General features: G+C 45.8%; 3 protein-coding genes across 9 annotated transcripts in view; 1 reads left to right on the top strand and 2 right to left on the bottom strand.

Annotated features, from left to right (window-relative positions):
* The window catches only part of LOC105694379 (fatty acid synthase), a 25,321-nt gene extending 21,255 nt beyond the window's left edge, over positions 1 to 4,066 (bottom strand). Inside the window, exon 1 of the mRNA XM_012414988.1 lies at positions 3,884 to 4,066. The gene's annotated coding sequence lies outside the window, so the exon portion shown is untranslated. The remainder of the gene's footprint in view (positions 1 to 3,883) is intronic.
* Positions 1,000 to 22,981, top strand: LOC105694380 (nucleoprotein TPR). Of its 7 annotated transcripts, none has more exons than XM_012414992.2 (17): positions 1,000 to 1,096; positions 13,742 to 13,907; positions 13,985 to 14,248; positions 14,509 to 14,671; positions 14,753 to 14,974; positions 15,044 to 15,603; positions 15,680 to 16,071; positions 16,172 to 16,440; positions 16,507 to 17,039; positions 17,136 to 18,133; positions 18,220 to 18,660; positions 18,737 to 20,731; positions 20,821 to 21,231; positions 21,308 to 21,670; positions 21,772 to 21,961; positions 22,098 to 22,439; positions 22,510 to 22,981. In XM_012414992.2, the coding sequence occupies exons 3-17, from the start codon at positions 14,080 to 14,082 to the stop codon at positions 22,614 to 22,616; spliced, it is 7,155 nt and encodes a 2,384-aa protein (XP_012270415.1). In that variant the 5' UTR covers positions 1,000 to 1,096; positions 13,742 to 13,907; positions 13,985 to 14,079; the 3' UTR covers positions 22,617 to 22,981. The 7 variants fall into 7 exon arrangements, with proteins under 7 accessions (XP_012270415.1, XP_012270414.1, XP_012270417.1 ...); XM_012414991.2 differs by lacking the exon at positions 1,000 to 1,096 and adding an exon at positions 6,189 to 6,478; XM_012414994.2 differs by lacking the exon at positions 1,000 to 1,096 and having other exon boundaries at positions 13,000 to 13,907; positions 13,989 to 14,248.
* On the bottom strand, positions 8,064 to 12,368 carry LOC105694383 (IQ and AAA domain-containing protein 1). Its single transcript, XM_012415001.1, is given in 10 exon segments — positions 8,064 to 8,726; positions 8,807 to 8,924; positions 8,978 to 9,100; positions 9,157 to 9,444; positions 9,504 to 9,748; positions 9,849 to 10,133; positions 10,248 to 10,545; positions 10,609 to 10,886; positions 10,967 to 11,177; positions 11,594 to 12,368. Coding segments are annotated over 10 exon segments (2,460 nt in total). The 5' UTR covers positions 12,098 to 12,368; the 3' UTR covers positions 8,064 to 8,616.

Below are 22,981 nucleotides of genomic sequence, written 5' to 3'. Positions count from 1 at the left end.
TCTGGGGCCCTAATTGACTGCGGAGGGACCCCCTGCGCCATCTGTGATTTCCAGGTCAATTAAATTTTCACTCCGAGACCTCGTATTCCCATCGTTTTAGCATAGAAGCGCATACAACACTTTTTTTGCCCTTATCCTGTTCAAATGCGAGTTTATCGATTACCAGAGTGTTCTAAATTGTCGTAAAATTGTCCTGACCCTTTCGATTCTCATATCAGATCCTTCGATAATTGTATATCGATCGAAATATCAGAGCTCGACACCATTTTGGTTCTGGTCTGGACTGAGTAAAAAAATTTGTTTGAAAAATCCAAATTTTGAATGTGTCAGGACAATTCTTAGATGATCAGGAGTGATGTGTCAAAGTTTCGGACAGTTTGGTCTAATACCCTTAAAAAAAAAAGTGTTGTATTCGAATCGACTGATTTGAAGGATGTTTCACTTCACCTTAAGCGTACCGAGATATTCGCTCAATTTTACGCACACCGACGTATTTGCAGGATTGCACGGGTACCTTCGTTCCCAAGTAACGACGCACTCGCGCAATTGCGCGTTCTCTCCATGCACCAGAGTAGTCTCGCGCGTTCATTTATATCTGCACAACCGCGACAGGCAGTCTCGGCCATTATCAGCCGAACCGACAGTCGATCGGCAAACTAATTAAGAATAACCGAATGCGAGGTATTTTTATCGCCGCAAATATTCCGATTCGTCACAACCGCGCGGAAGAGCCGCAGCGCCGCAACGAGTCGGTTCGTCTGCATCCACATTTCCGGCGGCCCTCTTGCCGCAATTTTAAGAATCCGCAGATTGATTGAGAATCCACGACTTCGTGATCTCATCCTCGCACGCGTTAATCATGTGATCCTACTTAATAGTCGGAAAGATACAAGATTAATTTCTGTTTTTTTTTTTTGCGAACACGATCAGCGCCGGTTGAAGCGTTCTCCGTAGTTTCCGCCGATCTTCGGGTCGCGTCGCTGGAAAGCGAAAGGAAAAAACCGAAAAAACCGCCGCCACGTTTGAGGATGCCCTTCGACGATGTCTTTTTGCCGAACAGGAGTGGCTTGGAAAAATCGCGGGGCATCGTCGACGGGTAAATGCGTAAAAACAACGCGGATGGAGCCCGTGACGCTCGTCCGACCGCGTATAGAAAAGGAAAAATACGGGACACGAGACACGGCCGGGAAGGTAAATCCAGGACTCGCGTATCACGGGTGTCAAGGTGTAGTTTTCCACTACGCAAACGGATGAATCGCGAGGAATATCTCCGGACGCCTTCGAGACTCCTAAATATTTATCGAGACCGGCTCCGTTGATATCGGCATACGTTAAGGTGAAGTGAAATGCCCTTCAAATCAGTCGATTCGAATACAACACTTTTGTTAAAGGGTACTAGACCAAACTGTCCGAAACTTTGACACGTCACTCCTGATCATCTAAGAATTGTCCTGACGCATTCAAAATTTCGATTTTTGGAAACAATTTTTTAACTTAGCCCAGACCAGAACAAAAATGGCGTCCAGCTCTCATATTTCGATCAGTATATAATTATCGAAGGTTCTGATATGAGAATCGAAAGGGTCAGGACAATTTAGAACACTCTGGTAACCGATAAACTCGCATTTGAACGGGATAAAGGCAAAAGTGTTGTATGCGCTTCGATGCTAAAACGATGGTAATACGAGGTCTCGGAGGGAAAATTTAATTGACCTGGAAATCACAGATGGCGCAGGGGGTCCCTCTGCAGTCAATTAGGGCCCCAGAAAGCACGAATCCAGAGGATTTCTGGAGTTTTACTTCGATTTCTTGATATTTTTTGTACGAAAACGACAGATGGAGTATGCTATTTGGTACAATATTCACTATAATTCGACACAGCTGTGAATATAAACACGAACATCGGCAACGCAGGCATTTAGAAAAATCTTCTTTATCGACGTCGATCAAGTTCCTCGACGTGTTTCACTTCACCTTAAGAGAGGAAACGCGATCGATCGTCGACGCCTCCGAAATCGAGAGCGACTCCTACTCGGCAGATGTCAAGGCCATTGAGGTAGGTCAGATGGGACTCTTTCGAGTTTCTCGAATTTTCCTACGCAGAGAAAAATAAAGTTAAAAAAAAAACCGAACAACCAGCGCGAATCGATTTCTCCTATTTTTCGATTTTTTTTTTTCTTTTAAACAGAGAGGAATGAAGTTTGGAAAAAAAAATCGAGACGGCGCGATTCGAATTCTCCTACTTTTCGTATACTTTTCGTTTAAACAAAGAGGAATGAAATTCAGGAGAAAAAAAATCGAGACGCGATTCGAATTCTCCTACTTTTCGTATATTTTTTTTTTAAACAAAGAGGAATGAAATTCAAGGAAAAAAATCGAGACAATCGGCGTGACCCCTTCCCCCAAACCGTATAAAACGGTGCGCGTTCCTCCGGCAGCTCCCGGGTTTCCCATAAATCTATTTAGCCAAATCCTCTTTGATTTTAAACAGCTGCGGCCCTCACGGATGCACTTCGGTTGCACCGCCGTTGCACTTCGATCGCGCCGCAGCGGCGTCAGCTGTTTCGGCCGGTCGCGCCTCGAGTAAACTCGATTTCACTCGTGTCAGGGGGGCCCGACATCGACGTTAGATCGTTAAGAAGGCTTTCACACGTTTCCGACTCTTACTCGACGTCGATATTCGAAACACGGGTTTGGTTCGCACGAATTTCTCCGCTGCCGAGGGATAAGTGTGAATGCTACCGGACGTAGATATTCGATTTGATACGTATGAATTAATTCTAACATTATGTCGCGGATATCCGATTTATCCGTTAAACAATATACGGGTGAACGCTGCTATGCAGTCTCACGAATCATGCTATCGGATGTCCATATTCTATTCGGTTTAGTTCGTACGAATTTCTCCACTGCCGCAGGACAGATAAAGGTGAATGCTTCCGTTTTCTTAAATTCCGACGCGGATATCCGACTTGTCCGGGAAATGATACGTGGGAAAGCTGCTATTGCAGTCTTGACAGGCTATCGGATGTCCAATGCGGGTCGGTCCCCGGTACGTGTGAAATCGGGCTAAGACAACACTCCATGGACGCAGGCTGACCACCTGCGCATGGTATAGGAATTTCTCCTTCGGAGGGTCCTCCGCCTTCCGAGCCACCCGAGTAGATTAATCGACTCATGCCCAGGCGGCTTAATCGACCCGTCGAGAATCTTCGAGAGTTTTAATATCACTTAATTCAATTTAATTTCTCTAACGACCCCGAGAGCGCTATCGCGTCCGACAGTGAGGCGTTAAATTACATCCACCGCTTATCCCCCGGGTAAACGGCAGGGCTCCCTCACCGGCTTTCGCTCCTCTTCTCGGAAACTATGAAAAGGGAAAGGTCGGACACGGTTAATAGTCCCCGCTTTGTCGTTTTTGCCGCATTGTCTCCGTTCTCGACGATCACCCGGCGAAGTTATACCGCTTTGCCGGCGCCCGGAAGCCGCCAATACCCGAAAGTCCCATCAACGATGCAACGACAAATCCCCGGCGTGAAACCGGCGGCTTGGATCTCCAAACCGCGCGTCGCACATAACCTCGAATCGTCCTACCGTGTTTAAATCCTCCCTGCGTATTATCCCCGTAGGAGTCCGCATAACCCATCGAAAGATGACCCGTTGTTGCCGCCGCAGCGTCCCGACCGGCGGATAGCGTGTCATATAACCTGACAAGGTTTAACCAAAACTCAACGGCGATTCCCGAGGTAAGTGGGGACGGCGCGTCGCGGACCGCCATTGTTCCCGGGCATACTCTCTTGACAACGTGCACGGTCGGTGGTCGCGTGGAAGACGATTCGCGGAGGTAAATAAATATAAGGGAGCGAGGATCCTTGTCGCTTACCTGACGCGCTGCGAGTAATCCTGGGTAACGAGCTACGGGAGGTGGTTCGACTCCCGGGGACTCTTCGGTCGAGAGGTCGAAGTGGGTCGAGAAGCTTCGTTTCCCGAGCTCGACGGAAAGTCCTGAGCTGACCGGCTCGAGCGTCCCTACGCGACACTAAAGACTAGCTGGCGTCTCGCGAGCGGGCATCTCTTTATTAGTGAATTGGTCCCGGCCCGTGGTCTGACATCAGCCCATGTGGATCCGACCAATGGGCGCGCGCCCGCGGGCCGCGCACGCGCAGACCCCGAACGATCCGTTACTTCCCGGCACGCGCGACCGTCGCGCCACCATTGCTGGCCGTGCCGGCCGCGCGCGTGGTCGCGCGCCGGCGCCGTCGTGATGCCGAGACTCCCAATGATCCTGGACTCGCAAAAAAAAAATCGACCGAGGCGGGTTAACGCGCCAGTCACCCCCTCGCGCCGCCGTAATCTCCCTTCTTATTCCCTGGACATGCCTCGGTCACGTGTCGCCCGTTCTTTTCCCTCTTTTACATAACCTTTCGATTATCACGACCGGCGACTTGCGCGCGTAACCTCGCGGCAGGGTTGGGTAAGTAAAATACCCTAGGTAATTTACGTAGTTTTTTACAGTAATTTACTAGGTATTTTAGTTTACAAATTTCATACGTGAGGTAAATTACATGAATATGGCACTTTACGTTTCTACAGTTCTTATTCCTGATACGCTTAACATTCAAAATTATCCATGGAATGTATGGAAAACTGGAATGTAAAGCCTAGATCTTTTTAATGTTCGCTCCAATTTGCCATTATTCTTTCTTTTTTTTATTAAAATGTTTATTCACGAGTAACGTATACTTTGACCGTTTTGAAAAAGTGAGGCTACAGTACCGCCATCTTTGTCTTGGAATTTATTAGGTATTTTACTTGGATTTTACGTAAAATACTTCCCTTACGTATTTTACGTAAAAAACTGCGAATGACGCGTCCCTGACCAACCCTGCCTCGTGGGTAATTACAAAGAATTCAGAAGTCCCATAGAAGCCCAGATCCTATGTTAGCGCTTGATGCTCTAAAAGTCGGTTAACAAACCAGAGATGGGGGTAAAAGACGGATCGCATGTGTTAGCCAACGATATCTCACATACGGAAGGAAGAGAGATGCATACAGAAAGACGAGTATTGGATGTAAGATAAAGAAAGAATGCAATTCGCTATATATCGCCATAAGATTAAGGGAAATGGAGAGATGATTACAGCGCCGCCATTCGTTGGCTATCATACTATTTATCGAGCATCGAACGTCCGTATCCTTCTGGACCTCTATGGAGACTTCTGAATTCTTTGGTAGTTATCACAGTCGGTGCACCGCTACATCCTTCCTCTGCCTTTCTTCCACACACAACCCTTTCACTTTCGAGAAAGGTTCGAAACGCTCTTCCATTATATATCTCGTCCTACGTATCCGAAAAGTCATGCGCGCGCATCGGTGCGGGTTAATTCGATTAGGCTCAATGGGGGCTGTGATAATCCTGGCATAGATACGGAACTTCTATATTTGCATGTATTCTATGAAGCTCCTTGAATGATGTACTTTTCCGCTTACCGGAGAATATCAGCAAGGTTAGAGATGTTACTTCGATGACGACTGTCGATATATTAGCCGGTTTGGAGATAGCACGGGGAGGAATGAATTACTTGCAATTACCGATATCTTTACCTCATTCACGGTGTAATTTCACTTAATTGGGGCGATAGAGTTCTTAATACTTACTCTTCGGAGTGTGACGTACGGCTAACCTGTAAACGTACACATGTCCCTTGTTTATATTTATCCGTAATGATTAAAACCGAGCTCGCGATAAATATTAATGATAAAACAGACCAGTCCGAAAAGAAAATCGGCACGCGTCGGTCACATGTCGCGCGACTTCCCTTCTTTACATAACGCGCCGGTTATCGCGCCCCCACGGCGTGCGTCGCAACGCGCTCGAACCATGCGAAGATCGATACCGGCTTCTCGCTTCCCCTTCCTAAGCGCCCACCAGCGACCTCCCTGTCTTTCTCCGTAGCGGAAGAATCTGCCGATTGCACGTTGAGAGGGAAAAATTCCACGGAGGAGGCTCCATTCTCTGTTAAATCCTCGCATTCCCCAGTATCTTCCATCGGCGAACAATTCCGTCCACGGCCGAGGCCCACCGGGTCCTCAGGACGCGCGTCCTTTCCATTGGAACTGGCCGCACGCGACCCTTTCTCCTGGGCCGCCGCGCGTGGACCCTCGCTATTGGCCGAGCAGCCAACATGGCCGCCGTCTGGGCCAACCTCGGGATCTATTCCTCGGCTCGACGCGTATTTGCCGATTTTACGCATTTTTAATCGCCGGTGGGACTCGAGGGGCGGCGCACGTCACGGACAGACTTTTGAGCTACTTACTAAATGCACCTACGATCTTCTGCAGGCACTTTCTTCGATGATTCCTTCCGTGGTTCTCCCCCTCAGTGTCTGCCGGCCTCGGTCGAGACCGTGAACGATGTGGTTCCTCTTTGTGCCGCAAGGCGTTCCGCGCGTTCCGCAAGGCGCACGAAATTTCGCCGGTAAGGGTCCACCGTCCCAGTTTTCCGTGTCGTAGGCCACCTCCTCGGTAATTTTCGGAAAATTTTCTGACTTTTCCTTGAGGTATGAAGAAATGAAGCTGCGATTGCTGCTTTCCACTGCTACTCGGGCAATTTCACAAGAGAAAGCTGGCAAATCGCGTCTTTACGTTCGACTACGGGTTTTGGAAATTTAAATTCTATTGGAACGTTTCCAGTCGATCGTGTTTAGTATTACTTTTGTTCTTATTTTAGTTATTATATGTTCATTATTATTTTAGTTATTATATGCTCATTATTTTCATCCGAATCAAAACGGGGGTCGACATTGAGAGTTATGGAATGCTAATTCCGGCGATGGAGAAAGATCCTGTTGGCTGGTGACACTTAAGTCGCTGACAGTCTAGATTGAACTTCTGAGACCTCGCCTAGCCTTAACGAGATCTTTATTCATCGGTCAAAACGTTCCCCGACCTGTCGTGCCGTTGATCTCGAGATGGTTCAGAAGTCGCGACATGTGCCTTAGACGTGTTGACCATAATGCGAGTAAACGGCCAATCTTGCCTGACTTGATCGAAATTCAATTAGACGGTTCAAAGAGCTTTCAGGGTCCATTGACTCTTTGCAACCGTCAAAGCTTGTTGATAACAAGGAGCCGTGTTTTTCCGAAAGATCGCGTCAAGTACATTCATGCTTGTAAAACGGAGTATTTGAAATATTTGAGATTCAAACTCCGAGAGCTCTTACTCATATCCCACTTTTAGCAGCGCTTTTAAACGTTTTTTAGTTATAGATGATCAGACCGCTGTTAAAAGACGGCATACTCATACCTTCTTTTATGGCCGCTTTTAGTTAAATGGCCGAACTTACGATATGTAATATGACAGCGTGGGAAAAATGTGACGACTGCGTTACGCGCATGCACTCCGCGTGCTCAGTGCATGCGTTTTTTGTATACCAAAAGTTCAGAGTCTGCTGAACTTTGTCGCAAAAATGGAAGCGAGTTTGACAGAATAAAGCCGGAACCAAAGCCCAATTTCTTGGCTAGCCAAGAACGATAAATTCGACTTCAAAAGTCCCTCGTATTTAGTTGATTCCCTGTGTTCACTTCGCGAGCTTTTGCTTTGGGAAAAATGTCGTTAATGCATTCCATTTTTCATGTACGATTTTGACATCTAAAAGCTGTCAAAAATTGATGTATGATTTTGACAGCTAAAAGTGGTTTAAAAGTCCCCCTACCCACTTTTAGGGAATAGTCGCTCACTTTTATCTTACAAGCGCTTAAAAAGAAGCTTAAAAGAGGGTATGAGGAGGTATTGCTGCTAAAATACATCTTATATAGCTTCTTTTAAGGATTTTCTATAAAAGTGGTTTAAAAGCGAGACACGAGTAGGGTCGCTTTTAACAGTGTTCTAAAATACGTCTTTTAACGCTAAAAGTGAGATATGAGTAAGGACTTTGACGAGAAATGATTTACTATCGAAAAATGGAATTGGAACTTTCCAACTTCACAGAGGATGCCTCGACGTCGGACGTTTCTCATTCAGAACGCATGATTCGATTTCTAAAAGTTCAAAGATGGTTCGATACCGCTATGACCCGGTCAAAACGTCTGATAATCTCTTTATGTATTGTTGGAAATCTGCAACGCTTGACGTTACTCGCTTTATTTTATTCCTTTTGTCGGACTCATGTTGACGTAATTTCACTGCAAAAGGACTCAAAGGACACTCAAATCATGCTGACGGTCGAAATCGGGAATTTTAAACCTGAAAATTATTAAATGTCTCTTTCTATTATTCCATTTGCATATCGCAGTGCAAAGCTTTCTCGTGGAATCTGTGCTGCTCTCAGCTTTGAAATTTCATCCGCACATGGACCTATATCTGCATCAGCGGCAGACACGCTTATCCCGACCACGTGCGAATTGGTTGATTGGAGGGCAAAGTTTAAATAAATATAGACACATCGATTAGATTGAATTCAGCTGACCGATGCATGACAGAATCGTGACTCCGTTTAGACAATGATATGGAAAATCATTGAATTCATTTTTGCGCTCCCGGAACTCATTCTTCATCGAGCAAGGATTGCACCAACAACTCCCTTGACGTTAATTATAGTAGACATTTTTATCGCCTTTACTTCTTTCCGGATGCCTTCAATTTTTCCATTTCTTCTTCGAGCCTCTGCAACTCCAGTTCTATCGCTCTTTGCTTCTTCTTCGCCATAGGGGTTTTAGTCAACCAAGCTACAAGTTACCCGATAATTTTTAAACATTTAAAAAATTATCAAATGGCTCTGTAGACGTATCAGTTTTTAAATATTCACCCAAAAACGTGTCTTCCTCCTCGCGATAAACTGGATCTCTCAAGCTCAAGGCATTCACCAGTTCTCCGTGCGTAAGCGGTTGGACTCTCAGCTGGACCATCCTCTTTGTGGTCATAATCTGTATTTTTTTTAATATTTTTTAGAATAAGTATCGATGCTAATAATCATGACTGCCATGAGACGGCTAGCAAGTCAATATACCTCGTTAATAGCCTCCAACACTTTTCCAATGGTATATCCATCGCAGGCTCTGGTCATTGACGAAATGTCAAACTGCCTGCTAATTCCTGCGTACTGCAATTTTCGAAAAGTGCATCTCATACGCAATATTTTTAATATTTTCTCAATACCTTGAATAGCAGATCTCGCCAGATCAGGGACATGGTACCGTAGTCTGGTCTGGGAACGTAAATAATTTTGTCATAGGTTTGAAACAAAAGCTTTTGGTCCGCATCCCATGGAGCACTCGAGGTACCGATTACGATAATTCGGTCGTCGTTCATGATGCTCTTCACAAATTTAATCAAATCCTTCTTCAGTCGTTTCGGGTCTGTCTTGTCCGTCTTAGGTACCTTCTTTACGAAAGGCTTTTCCGCTCCATCCATGAATATCACCGAAGGTTGCAGTAATCGGGAGACCTTTGCAAAATAAATGTCGTATCGGTAGATGATTCCAACGAGAAACGCTGTAACTTTACCTTTGATATTAAATGCATCAGCATAATGAGGCCAGGCTTTCCAGGATATTTCCCAGCAATGTTTGCAGGAGTCAAATCGAACAATGTGGCCCCCAGCTCGGTGCAGATTGCGTTTACCAACATTTTTTTCCCACTGCCCTGTGGTCCTGTTATCAGGACAGATCTCACCAAAGGAGTGAGCTCTCTGATGGTTTCGTTGCCGAGAGGAATAATGCAATATTCGGTTATCACCTGTTTGATATCTCCTGAAAATCGCAGCGAAATAACATCCGGAGAATATAAAATGAATTACTAGATTCCACCCTAGACGAATTTCAACGAACCGTCGATTTATCATATGTTTACCTAGACTCGGAAGCGGGTCTTTATCTGCTTCCCGAAGATCGAAGTTGGCGTAAGACTTTTCGCCTTTAAAGCTACTCAATCGAATCTCAGGGTGAAACTTGACTATTCCATTCTCTAGGAGTTCTTCCAGGAGCGATTCCGTTGATCTATCCGGTGTAAGGTCTTTTTCCTTTTTTTTCTTGTTCTTCTTACCGCTTCGACGCACCTTCTTCGCTGGCGGTTTCTGGCGTTTACCTTTTATTCCCATGTCTCTGTCTAAGGCGATCTGTAAAGCCTCGATATCCTCTGTAAATTGAATGTGGGATTGAGATACCGTCAACTTTCATCCTGAAGTAATTCTCCTGCGATCTCGATTTTCTAGAAAATGAAAAATCTAAGATGAATACAAAATAATATCACCTCTCATCGCCTCGTCCACCACAACCCGAACTTCATCTACTACGAGTTTCGTCTTCTCGTCTTCGATCATATCGAGGTATGGCTCCTGCGCGAAATTCATCGACTCGTCCTTATCTTTCCACGTATCCTGATATTCCTGATCAGCCTGTATAATTTCTGCCAGGAAATTCGAGGGGATGGGCTTGAATCCTGGATCGGACTCCTCTTCCGATTGCTCCGACTCCTCGTCCTTTGATTTCGATTTTTTAGATTTCTTCGACGATACCTCACTGGACCTGCTCAAGTTGCTATCCGAGTCCTGAAATCATAAGTTAGATAATCATCTTATTAGGCTGTTTTATGCTTAATTATTCTAATTCACCTGTCGACTAAATATCAATCGAGATCCACCGCTCTCAGCTGATGGTAGATCCGGGATCTTTCCAGTTCGCTCAAAACAGTTCTTGATCCAATTTCGAATATCCGTTCTAAGTTTCTCCTCGATGAGGGCTGTTTTTTCGCTGCGAATCCTCGATTCCGTTTCGACCACAAGTTTCTCATAGCACTCTTGAAACATCAGCTGTTTCTCGTGTCTCCGCAGCTTGGTTTGTTCAATTTGCCTCACACTTTCCGTGATAACTTGACTCGGCTGGAGCATACCTTCAAAATGCAGGGCAATACAGGATGAATCGGTCATTTTACGTTTAATAGTACAAGATTTTACGCAATCGATCAATCACCTATCAGAAACATCTCCTCGATGCGTCTCTTTTTCACTTCACGCCTTGCCATGTATCCTCTCCAGACTTTTTGGATTTTTAAAATCGCCGCCGTTCCACTGGCTTTGTCACTTCCTGCTGGCTCCGATTTCATTATGGATCTATCCTTTATCTCGCAAATTTCCTTCATGAATTGAAATCTCATGCGACCTTGTCGAGCTCGTTCGTTTTTCTGTTACGATAATTTTTATTTAAATATGATTACACATGCAGTTCCGATTCCATATATATGCATAATGGATTGACATTGTTCAAACGTATATATCTACGTTCATGTAAATATTACTAGCTAGATAATATTTTTAACAGTGGCTTGAAAACTTTAAATTAACACAGAAATTAAATACGTATTAAATTCATGTTTGTATATACATTTCACATAATTTATGACGTTAGGATCTACTGATCTACAGCGAGAAAACCTGATGCGTATGCGAGCATGTGACATAAAATGGATGTCAAAACATCAACAGCAATTGAACTCTGGCAAAAAGGGGAATTTATGTAATAATGTAAGAAATCACACAAGTGCTGGGAGAATTTTTTTGCAAAGCATGTTACGTGTCGAATTTATTCCCACATGATGACCTGTATCATCCGAATGGCTTCAGCTTCGGTCATTATTTTCGGAATAGGCTTTTCCTCGAGAGTTCCCAAATTCCTCAGGGTGTCTTGTATGAACTTCCTTCTTTCGGCTATCTCCTTCTCGCGTTCTCGTAGGAAATACGTTGGCACTTGTATCTCAGCCTCCTGGGGTAATATGTTATATTTGAGGAGTACATCGTCGTAGTAATTATACTCGGAAAGGTCGATCTCGACGAGCTCGTGTTTTAACTCAACGGCTCTGCCTAAAGTCGAGTCTAGGAGCTTTCTAATAACGAGTCTTTTTTGGGGCTGGACGATTTGGTCGTAGCACTCGTTAAGATTGTTGCAAATAACGACATATCTCACGTAAAGATCCGCCACGTCGTAGTGAGCTTTTTTTCGGTCTTTGTGCGGTTCCGAGCTTTGCAAAATCGTGTCTGCTCGAATTATTTCTTGCAGAGCGGACTGAGTGCTTTTCCAGAGCTCGTTATAGGTGACGTTTGACATTTCGATTACGAAATCTCCATCAGATCTGGCGTATACTCGATACGACGTATGTAAGTGTATATTTGGCGTGAAACTCCACCGAGTTTAATGATAACAACGCGTGGTAAGGTAACGATGAGGTAACAATGCCAAGATTACGGGTGTACTCTGCTGGAGGTGGTCAACAATGGTTACCGTTGCTAGGTAACAAACTTTGCGTCCAATCTACGTTAACACGTTGACTACCACGCGCATTTTATTTGACTGCTATGTCACCCGAATATGGGTGACGTGGCAGTCAACGTGTTAAGGTGAAGTGAAACCCCCTTCAAATCAGTCGATTCGTATACAACACTTTTTTTTAAGGGTATTACATCAAACTGTCCGAAACTTTGACACGTCACTCCTGATCATCTAAGAATTGTCCTGACACATTCAAAATTTGGATTTTTGAAAAAAAATGTTTAACTTAGCCCAGACCAGAACCAAAATAGCGTCCAGCTCTCATATTTCGATCAATATACAATTATCGAAGGCTCCGATATGAAAAACGAAAGGGTCAGGACAATTTTACAACAATTTAGAACATTCTGATAATCGATAAACTCGCATTTAAACGAGATAAAGGTAAAAAAAGTGTTGTATGGGCTTCTATGCTAAAACAATGGGAATACAAGGTCCTGGCGGGAAAATTTAATTGATCTGGAAATCACAGATGACGCAGGGTGTCCCTTTGCAGGCAATTAGGGCCCCAGAAAACATGAATTCAGAGGATTTCTGGAGTTTTACTTCGATTTCTTGATGTTTATTGTACAAAAACGACAGGTGGAGTATGGCATTTGGTATAATATCCAATATAATTCGACACAGCTGTCAATGTAAAAACGAACGTCGGCAACGTAGGCATTTAGAAAAATCTTCTTTATCGACGTCGATCAAGTTCCTCGACGTGTTTCACTTCACCTTAAAGAAGGTGTTGCTTCGCAATGAATTCGAACAATCAATTTTTCCTTCGTTTTACGGCGCATATCCATTACCTAATGTTCTAACAGGGAACGAGAAGGAAACGAGACCCGTATTTTTGTGGAATTTAATGCCTTGTTTAAAGCGATTATCAATCAGCAATTAACGTTTTCATTTAAATTCCTCTTTGGGGCAAGAAATCTGGGGATAAACTCATGGTAATTAGGTTTGGAGTATTTTTCCTAGTTAGGTGACTCGTATTCTCACGAAGAAAATTATTTCCGTGTCCTTCTCTTTCACTCGACTTGAAGTTCAAGATCCTGACTTGAAGGTCTATGAGGAATCCATATTCGTAAAAAGTGAAGCGGTAGTGTGGGAATACTTAGTCAGAATCTGAAATTTGTCAGGCATTGTAGCTGTAATGGTATGCGCATCGCTCAAATTAATCGTTTTCCACTCAAAATGTGCGGTTCAATTATTCGTTTCCGGCGGCGATGATTTCAGGACATTACCGATTGTTATCGTATCAAAGGAACACTTGTATTTTTATGTGTTAGTGGTTGAGAGTAGCAGAAAGTCCATTTTACATATTCTGTTGTTTAACGACCCTCCACTGAAAAATTTTTTACACTTAATGTGGACACGATCCTTGTTCCGCGACAGATTCAGACGTTATCTACTAATTCAAGAACTCTGCTTTAGGTTCTTTTTATAATCGAGGTGTGAACTCAGTTTCACAGAAATTTAGACCGACAGTAGGTAGTCTGAATTTATCGATTAAGACGAAGCTTGTTCATGATAAAAATCGACCATTTTCGGCGAGGGGCCGTTAGATGGCAGCACCTCGCGATGACGTCTAAATTGGACCGTGAGTACTCTCTATTACTCGTTGCATCTATGGCGAATACCTGAAATTCACCCTCGTTCACGCAAATGCCGGTGAAGGAAGAAGCTATACCGCCAAGCATTTTTGAGCGAGCACGTCTTGTATACCGAAGGTCAGAGGTAACGGAATTTCAATATTCCATCGATTTTGAAATATGGAGACCGAGGAAAACGAGCGCAATATACTTCAGGACATTTTGAGCGCTGAGGAAATATCTCAGATTCCCGATGGAATCGCCAAGAAACTGAAGTCGTACTTTAACGACAAGTTTGAAGAATTCATCACCGCCAAGGCAGTTTTCGAGACAAGTCGACAAAATCTTGGTTGGTTCTAATAAATAGTTCATTATTTTTTGTTTAACCGATTTTAGATGCTCCTATCATTCAAGTTTGAGATACGTTTAGCATAGATAACCTAAATATTTATCAACGAAGGAATGTTATGCTTCTAGAGGTTCTCGACAATCTATTATTTCATGTAGTATCAGAAGTAATTATTAATTGCATTTCTGAATCTAGAGGAAAATTTCTAATTGTGTTACGTACTTTGTATTCCATTATTGTATACGTACGATCTTTTACAGAACAGAAATGGGGCATTTTAAAAAAAGAATACGATGAACAGAAACTAGATTTCGAAGAATGTAAAGGGAAGTTGAATTTAGCTGAGAAATTCACGCAGGAACTGCAAAGCAATCTTGACGATGCCAAGAGCGAAATTTATAAGCTTCAGGAGACGATTAAAAGGTATATGAGTATTCACGCAAATTTGGACTATTTGAAAATACTTATTTCTTGAACGTCTTATGAATCGTGTTTGATGTACAGATTGGAAAAGGAAAATTCAGATTTTCGGCGTCAACGAGATGCAGCTGCTGACGAGAGAGATACCTTGCATTTACAAGTGGAGCGGCGTGATGCCGAAGTGGAAAGAATGCGTACCGAGCTTAATTCACTTGGTGCTCAATTACAAACCGCTGTTGCTGCTAAATGTCAAGCGCTTGCTGATATGGAAGAAGTACACAGTAGAGAAATGACCTTGGACTTTAAGTACGTATTCTTGTGACAGATTATTTTCAATTCAAACTTATTTTGTCATTCATTTTTTGTTATTTTCAGAGAAAAACGACTAGATCAAGAACGGACTCTGTTGACTCAACAAATGGCTAGTTTGGAAGAGGAACTTGCGAAGAGGACATCCGAGTTACAGTCGGTACGTGCTGAAGCTTCGGCACGTGCTCTATTGACTGACACACGATTGGCTCAAAGAGAGGAAGAACTACGAATCGCAAATGAAGCCAATGCACAATTGCGTGAGACCAATACAAATTTCCAACGGCGGTGTGAAGAACTTGCCCAAAAATTAGAGGAACAGAGAACACATGAGCTTTCTATGCATGCCTCATATCGTGAGGAAGTGGGAGCTCAGACAAGATTAGCAGATCTTTACAAAGGAATGTCTGACGAGGCAAATGCTAAAGCGGATGAATTTAGTAATGCAGTGAAAGAACTACAAGAACTCTTAGAGCATGCAACAGAACAATATGGTGCTTTGGAGACCACGCACAATGAACTCCAACTTAACCATGAACGTGAACTTGCTGAAAGGCAAACTAAAATTGACGAATTGTCTAAGGAACTTGAACACGCCAATGATTTGCTTAAGAATATTAAACAAGGTAATATTCTTTTAAATGAGTTATTTTTTTACCGAAGTTATGTACAAAAATTAACATATCAAAAGTTTTACTTTAGAGAGACTGGATCAAGCCGTAGAACAGTTAGCACCAACTGCTGCAGTCACTAGTCGCATACTCAAAAAGGGACTTAGTCTAACGCAGATTTATACTCAGTTGATCGAGGTGAGCAATGAATTAACTTTTGAACGGGAAGAAAACGAGAGACTGAAGTCACAGATGGATGTTATCCTTCGTGAATTAGAAGAAAAAGCTCCATTGCTAAAGCAGCAGAATGAAAATTATGAGGCTGCTGTAGCAAATGTGACGGAATTGACGTCGCGGCTTGATGAACTCTTATCAGAAAATAATCGCTTGCGCGAGGTTGCAGACGATGCAACGAGAACGTCTACCCACCATACTCGAGAAAATCAGAAATTAAAAACAGAATTGGCAGATTTGGCTAGACAGGTTTGTAAGACTCACACTATCATAACAAGTAAAAGTTACGTTATTCTGGAGACTGGTTATCTAAACTTATATATGTGTATTTTATTTTATATTTTGGTAGGTCTGTTTCCTTCTTAAAGAAGTACAGGAGAGTCGGGGAGGAAGAGCAATTCCTATTGGCGACTTGTCCTCCTCCGCAATGGAGACCGACGACCTTGCCTCGTCACAGATAATCAGTAAAAAACTAGTTACCTTCAGGGACATCGAAGAATTACAAGAGAACAACCAAAAATTATTATCAATAGTCAGAACATTGTCTTCCAGACAAGAAGAAATTGAAAGAGCCACCGATGAAATCAATTCTGGTGAAATGAAAGAGCGATTGGACAGGTAAGTTACTAATGAATGAGTGACAACGCTATATATATTTACTACTTTTATACGATGATTTTTCAGATACTTGGAACAGTTGAACGACATGCAAGCAGCTCAAGACAGGCAAGCAAAAATGTTGGAGGGGTTGCTGCGGCAGCGGGACATGTACAAAAACATGTATCAACAGTGTCTAAACCAAACAGGAACTGTTGAAACAAAAGGTTCAAAGTCTACAATGGAAGATGGTGAAAATGTCGAAGACACGTCACTGGAAAGACAAAACGAAAGTGAAAAACGTAACCAGAATCGCGAGATCGAGGAGAGACACAAGGAAAGCGAAAGAAAAGTGTCTGAACTGGAGAGTAAGTTAAAACAAGTTTCTGACGAATATGACACGTATAAAAAGGAGAAAGCGGCACACGAAAAAATGATGGGCGAGGAGGTAGAGAGGCTGCGCAAGGAAGCAGAAGGCAATTCTACGCGTTGTTGCCGATTGAAGGCACAGTTGGACTCCGCCAACGAGAGGTTCCATCTTTTGCAAGCCAACGTAGCTTCGTATAAGTCTCAGATTAAGGTTCTGGAAGAGAAATGTAACAACTATAGTACTACAATTGGTGCGTATCCATACTTTATACGTTTAATAATTATTTCCTCCGTTACATCCCCATCACCTGGCAAATTATTAATTTCATTATGTATTCGAAAATTAGGGAAACACGAGCAGAGCATCATGATCTTGAAAGACGAGACCCTGTCTGCCCAGACGCGTCTCTCTCGCGCCGAAGTGCAGTTGGAGAACATCAGACAAGAGAGGCAGCTCTTGCGCGATTCCGAAGGCCGATTGCTGAAGGAACGTGAAGTTCTACAGCGAGAAAGGCAGACGCAGTCGTTGTTGAGGGCGGATGTAGAGGCGATTAAAGCCAGCATCGAACGAGCTCAGGCCGAAGGCCAATTACGCGCTGAACAGCGTTTGGATGATGCGACTCGGGAATGCGCTGCCCTCAGAAGACGTCTTCAGGAAGAACAAGATCGGTTCCGGGAACTTGCTTCTCACCTGGAAAAGCAGCTGACTGCGGCTCAAGAAAGATTGGCGGAAGAGCGCGCTTTGGCCGAACGTACTCGAGCTGAACTTGAACAATCTAGAGCTGCCGAAACCGAGAACGCAAAACGCATCGAAGAGCTCTCCGCTAAATTGAGGCAAGCTGCTGCCCATTCCATAGCGAAACCGATAACTGGAGACGAGAACTTAGCGAAGAGACTAAAGGAACTCGAACTCCAACTTGCCGGAAGCCAGGCTGAGGTGAAGTCTCTGACCGATCAACTGAAAGCTGCTCGTCAGCAAGCGCAGCAGTACTGCGACATCGCTGAGAGTGCCGAGACTCAAGTGCGAGAACTTACGGCTGAGTATAACAGAAGGAAGGAAGAGTTGGAGTCCACGTTGAGAGACGTGCGGCAGGAGACGGCCAATTATGAGAAGAGAGTCAAAATGCTGGAAGAGGAACTCGCCAAGGTGTCTCATGGATGTCTGGAAACTGACTCTGAGTTACGGGAAAAACTGATGGATGCAGAGAAAAGCCTGGAAGAAATGGATGAAATTAAGGGTGAGCTTGAATTGCTGAAGAGCGACGTTCAGACCGCGTCTTTAGCTGCGAAGGAAGCGGAAGAGAAATATGCCAGAGAGATGGCCCTGCATTCCGCGGATTTGCAGGTATAACAAGTTGCATTTAATATCGAAATTTATATCGTAAGTATCCGTTAATTTATTGTCTAAACCACAAAATCTTCATTTTTTAGGCATTAGCGAAATTAAAGGAGGAATCTCAGGAAGCCTTGAACAAGATGTCTGCTATGACACAAGAAAGAAACGCGGCAGTGGAGGCCCTAGCATTGGAAACAGCCGCCTGGAAGGAGAGAGAACAAATGCTGCGCGACGAGATGCAAGAGATGCAGAAGCGAATGGAAGACCTCGACGCGCAGAATGCACTTCTGCATGACCAGATCCAAGAGTTGAGCGATCGTTCTGCCATAATGCAGTCTCAGCAATCCAAGTTATCCAGTCGTGATAGTCCGGACACGAGTCTGGAAGCGATGAATCGCAGCTTCACTGACGAAGACTCCAAATCGGCCGAGCAGCTTTTGAGAGTGATGAAGTATTTGAGGAGAGAAAAGGATCTGACAGTAGCTAAGTTTGACGTTCTGCGAGCTGAGAATCTTCGACTTAAATCCCAGGTTGAAGTACGTGTCGAGTAATAAATATGTCGATAGTTTGTACATCAATTTCTCTTAATTTATTCTGGCATTTGTGCTCTAGGTCGCGGAGAGAAGACTGAAGGAGACCGAGGCTTTACTGAACACCGAAAGGGAGAAATCCGAAATAGACGTCGTGACCGTTTCCAAGCATGCCGAGTTGTTGCGCAAAGTTGAAACGCTTAACGCCATCACCGATTCCAACCGAATTCTGCGGGAAGAAAGAGATTCTCTCAGCAGCAAAGTAACCGAGCTCAGTGCAAAAGTTGCATCTCTCTCGGAAGAGGTGGGACCTCTGCGCGACAGAGCTAGAGACTTATCGGCAAAGACCGAAGCACTGATGCAAGAGAATTCCAGCCTGAAGGGCGAAGCAACAAGATGGAGGCAACGCGCAAACGTCTTGGTCGAGAGGGCCAATAAGGCAAGCCCCGAAGACTGGCGCCGTCTGCAAACGGAGCGAGAAAATCTGAGCAAGCTGCTGACTTCGGAACGAGAGACCCATGCAAAGCGAAACGACGAGTTGAACGCGGTCAAGGCAGAAAAGGTGAAACTCGAGGAACAGCTCCAGCAATTGCAGAAACAAGTGCAGACTCAAGGCGAGCAGGTAACGAAGGTCTCGGAGGAGGCGCGGAAGCTGGGTCAGGATTTGACCGAAGCCCTGGCAGACTCCACATCCAAGGCGAAAGACCTGGCGAGTCTGCGAAAGGAACTAGGCGACAAGGAGGCTATCTTGACGGACATCAGGAACAAGGAGTTCCAGATCAGGAAAATAGCCAAGAAGTACAAGACTCAGTTCGAGGAGCTGGCCAAATCCGTTGAGGAGGAAAAGACCAAGACCGAGGAATCCCGAGTCGCGGGCACTGCAGCGGCCAATGAGGAAGCGCTTCAAGTATCCCAAGAGCGCGAGGATCAGCTACGAGAAGAGGGCCGACAAGAATTGCGCCAGGAAAACCAAGAATTGTCCTCGAAGATCGACGAGTTGACGCGTCAGCTAGCGGGAATGCAGGGCGAAATGGACACGTTGAGGAAGGAGATCGAGGTGATAAATAAATCCAGCGTCGAAAAGGAGGAGCGCGCGAAGCAGGTACTGAAAGGAGCGCGGACGAAGATCATGCAACTGACGGAATCGAAGAAGATCTACGAGAAGGAATTGAGCGACTTGAAGACCAAGATAGAATCCAATGCGACCGAGTCCGAGACCACGGAGCATGAGGCCAGGTTGACGGCTCTGAAATCGCAGCTGGAGGGCAGAATCGCGCGTTTGGAGCATGAGAAAGCAGAGGTCCATGCAGAGAAGGAAGCTCTCCTTCAGAGAGTCTCCCAGCTACAAAGACAACTGGCTGGGGTTAGCGGAGTCAGCGCAACCACTGAGCCACCGACTGCCAACATAAAACCAATGTCCGCAAGGGCCGAAACTCCTTTAGCGAGCATTCGCCCCATGAGTGTCGTGGTACAATCCAGAACAGCCGCTGTTCTGCCTACCACTGCCAGTGCCCCTGTGCTGGTTGCTCCCCAGCAACAGCAGCAACAGCAACAGGTTGTCCACACGACGGAGACCAGCTCCCCGACGAGCAGCCACACGGACTACCAGCCAGCAAGCACCAGCAGCAGTTCCTTGCAAACGGCGCCGACTACTCTGAGGCAGCTGGCCGTCCAGCCTCAGCTGAGCGAATCCGCAGAATCTACCCAGAGAGAGGAGTCGGAGATAGCGGAGATGAACATGCAACCACAGCCGTGCCAGCAGCAGCAACAGCAGCAGCAACAGCAAACGGTGGCTTTGGTCAGTCCCAGAGTCGAACAGCAACAACAGCAGCAGCAAGCCGCTGCCAGCGACCAACAGCAAACGGTAGCTAGTAGCTCGACGCAGTCCGTCAGTACTTCTCAGGCCACTTCGGGGCACAAACGTCCGAGAACTCTCGAGTCTTCGACGTCGGGGTCAGTCGTCGAGGGTGGGGAACACGGCAGGCAAGATCAGATACCCAGTCCGAAGGCTAAGAGGAGCAGACAGCAAGAGATGACCTCCACGGCTACTGCCAGCGCGTCCGAAGTTGAATATCAAGTATGTTGAGCGTGCATATCGGAGATTCAATCGTCACCTGCAATCATAGCCATGAATTTGAACGATACTAAAGATCCTTTAATTACTAGGTACCAACGTCCAGCCAACGGGACCAGGATGAGGAGCTGGAAGAAGGTTGCGTGGTGGTGGTGGATTGCGACGAAGGCGAGGGTGGCGGAAACCACCAAGCTCAAGAAGAGGAAGAGTTCGACAATGATCCCTATGAGGAGATGGAAGAGGAGGAGGAAATGCCATATGGAGTCGAGGTAGAGGTAGAGGGCGATAATAACGAGGTTGAGATCATAATGGAGGAGGATTCCACCAGCGTCGAAGTACCGAGGCAAGTGCAGCCAAATTTGGCCTCCAATCAGCAGCAACAACAATCGGAGGCCATCAGCAGTGCCGGTCCCACTGGAGAACCACCGTCTTCCTTCGTTCCGCGTTCTTCTCGGGGCATCGCTCCCATGCCCAGGCAACAACAGCAGCAGCATCTTCTCCTGGTGCGCCTCTTACATCTTGGTATCGAAAACTCGGCCTGAAACGTTTCCAGCACTTTAGCGTACGAATGGATTTTAGCCTCAGCAGGGATACGAGGACGGTGGAGACGACAGCATAGTACCTAGCACACCTACTCTCTTCGTTCCTCGACGAGGTGACTTCGGCGAGGCCGTGAGCTCTCCCCAGGTTCCTCAGGGTCGCTTCACTTTCGGAGACCCAGCGCCGCCTTCCACGGCCTCCTCGGCGCCTTGTCTTGCCACTCCCACAGGGTCGACTGCAAGGGCAATTTTCGGTTCCTCCGGCTCCGGGGTTGCTCAGGTCGTCCAGGAAGGGATGGACGACACCAGGATGGACCTAACTCAGTTGGAGGATGGCGGGACCGGGCGGAGCGTGCCCACCACGCCGCTGCAGGTGTCCCCGGCTGCCGATTTGCCTCCTTCGGTAAGATCGCCATGACGTTGTATCTCTAAAAAAACACGGGTAATGTAATATTCCGCCATTTCGAATGAAGAGGTACTTACCCGAGGTCCTTCTACTTGCAGACGAGCAGCGCAACTTCGGAAGAACAGGAGACTCCCGTTTCGGTGACGGCGATAACCGCAACAGGTACGACAGTGGGTGATAACGAGGAAGAAGCCGCGATCCCTAGTATTCGCGTAATCACTGCTGAAGAGCAGGAACATGCTCAAACAGAGGCAATAACAGAGTCCATCAATGTAACACCAACTGATGGTACGAACTGTGCATGGGATATATACCACCTAGATCTAGTAGTGCGCGCTGGTTACGCGTCCTCCTGGAGTGTACTCGTACGACCGTGTCGGTGAACGACCACTGGTGGACTTTTCACTCGAGTTTCCGCCCTTAGGTGCGAGCTCGGAAGAGGAGAAGCAGTCGGAAGAGGCGGGAGCTTCGGCTTCCGGGACCGCGGACGACGTCGCCGCGGATACCGGAGTCGAAGCTAACGAGGAGTCTAGCGAAATCGTCGAGGAAGACGCCGAAGAGGAAAGCAGAGAAGCCGAGGCCACTCCTTCGAGCAACACGAGACAGAGGACGGCAGCTGCCGCAGCTGCAGCTGCTACAGGATCCGCTGCTACGAATGGCACTCCCAGGGGATCGACCGCGAGAAGATCGGCTAGGACGCCCTTCAGGGCTGCTCGGGGCTCTCGACCTACTCCCATCGTTTGGGGGGACAATCAAGCGAATCGAGGTTTTTAATTTAACTTATTTAGCTGTTTTCCTTGAGAGGATTTTTCCTTTAGCCGCGTTGTCTGTTCTAGGTCAAGGAATGCGTGGACATCCTAGCCGGGGGGCCAGCAACGAAACCAGGGGCAGGGGCTCCAGGGGTCGTCGGATTCGATCTAAGTATCCTTATGCACGGTTCTAAAAGCTTTCCAACATTGAAGATACGAAATAGCACAAATTAAATGTCCCTTGGGAGTTGTATCCGAGCTAGCCATAGTGTTCCGTCGTGTCTGTAAGCGCGAATCAAGGGTACCGCCGAAACGAACCTTGGATTTTGTCAGTGACTGATATCGTTCTCTTTGGGGTGGGGCCGATCAAGTTTATACTCATTAAACGCCGATACAACGATGAAGAAAGAGCAAGGGCCACTGGTAGGGACATTCCGAACATTTCAGCAAGAGGACAAGACGCATCTCTGCAACGGGCAGGAGGATTTCAGAAACTACGGGATTAACGAAGTGAGATGTATGCGCGTCTCGATGATTATACGTCGGTTGTTGTAAAGTA

This window comes from Orussus abietinus, unplaced genomic scaffold (genome assembly GCF_000612105.2).
Source record: "Orussus abietinus isolate OABI.00-Male unplaced genomic scaffold, Oabi_2.0 scaffold299, whole genome shotgun sequence".
Classification (NCBI taxonomy): domain Eukaryota; kingdom Metazoa; phylum Arthropoda; class Insecta; order Hymenoptera; family Orussidae; genus Orussus; species Orussus abietinus.
The sequence above is the reverse complement of the archived record's forward strand: the minus strand, read 5'-3'. Positions and strand labels throughout refer to the sequence as shown.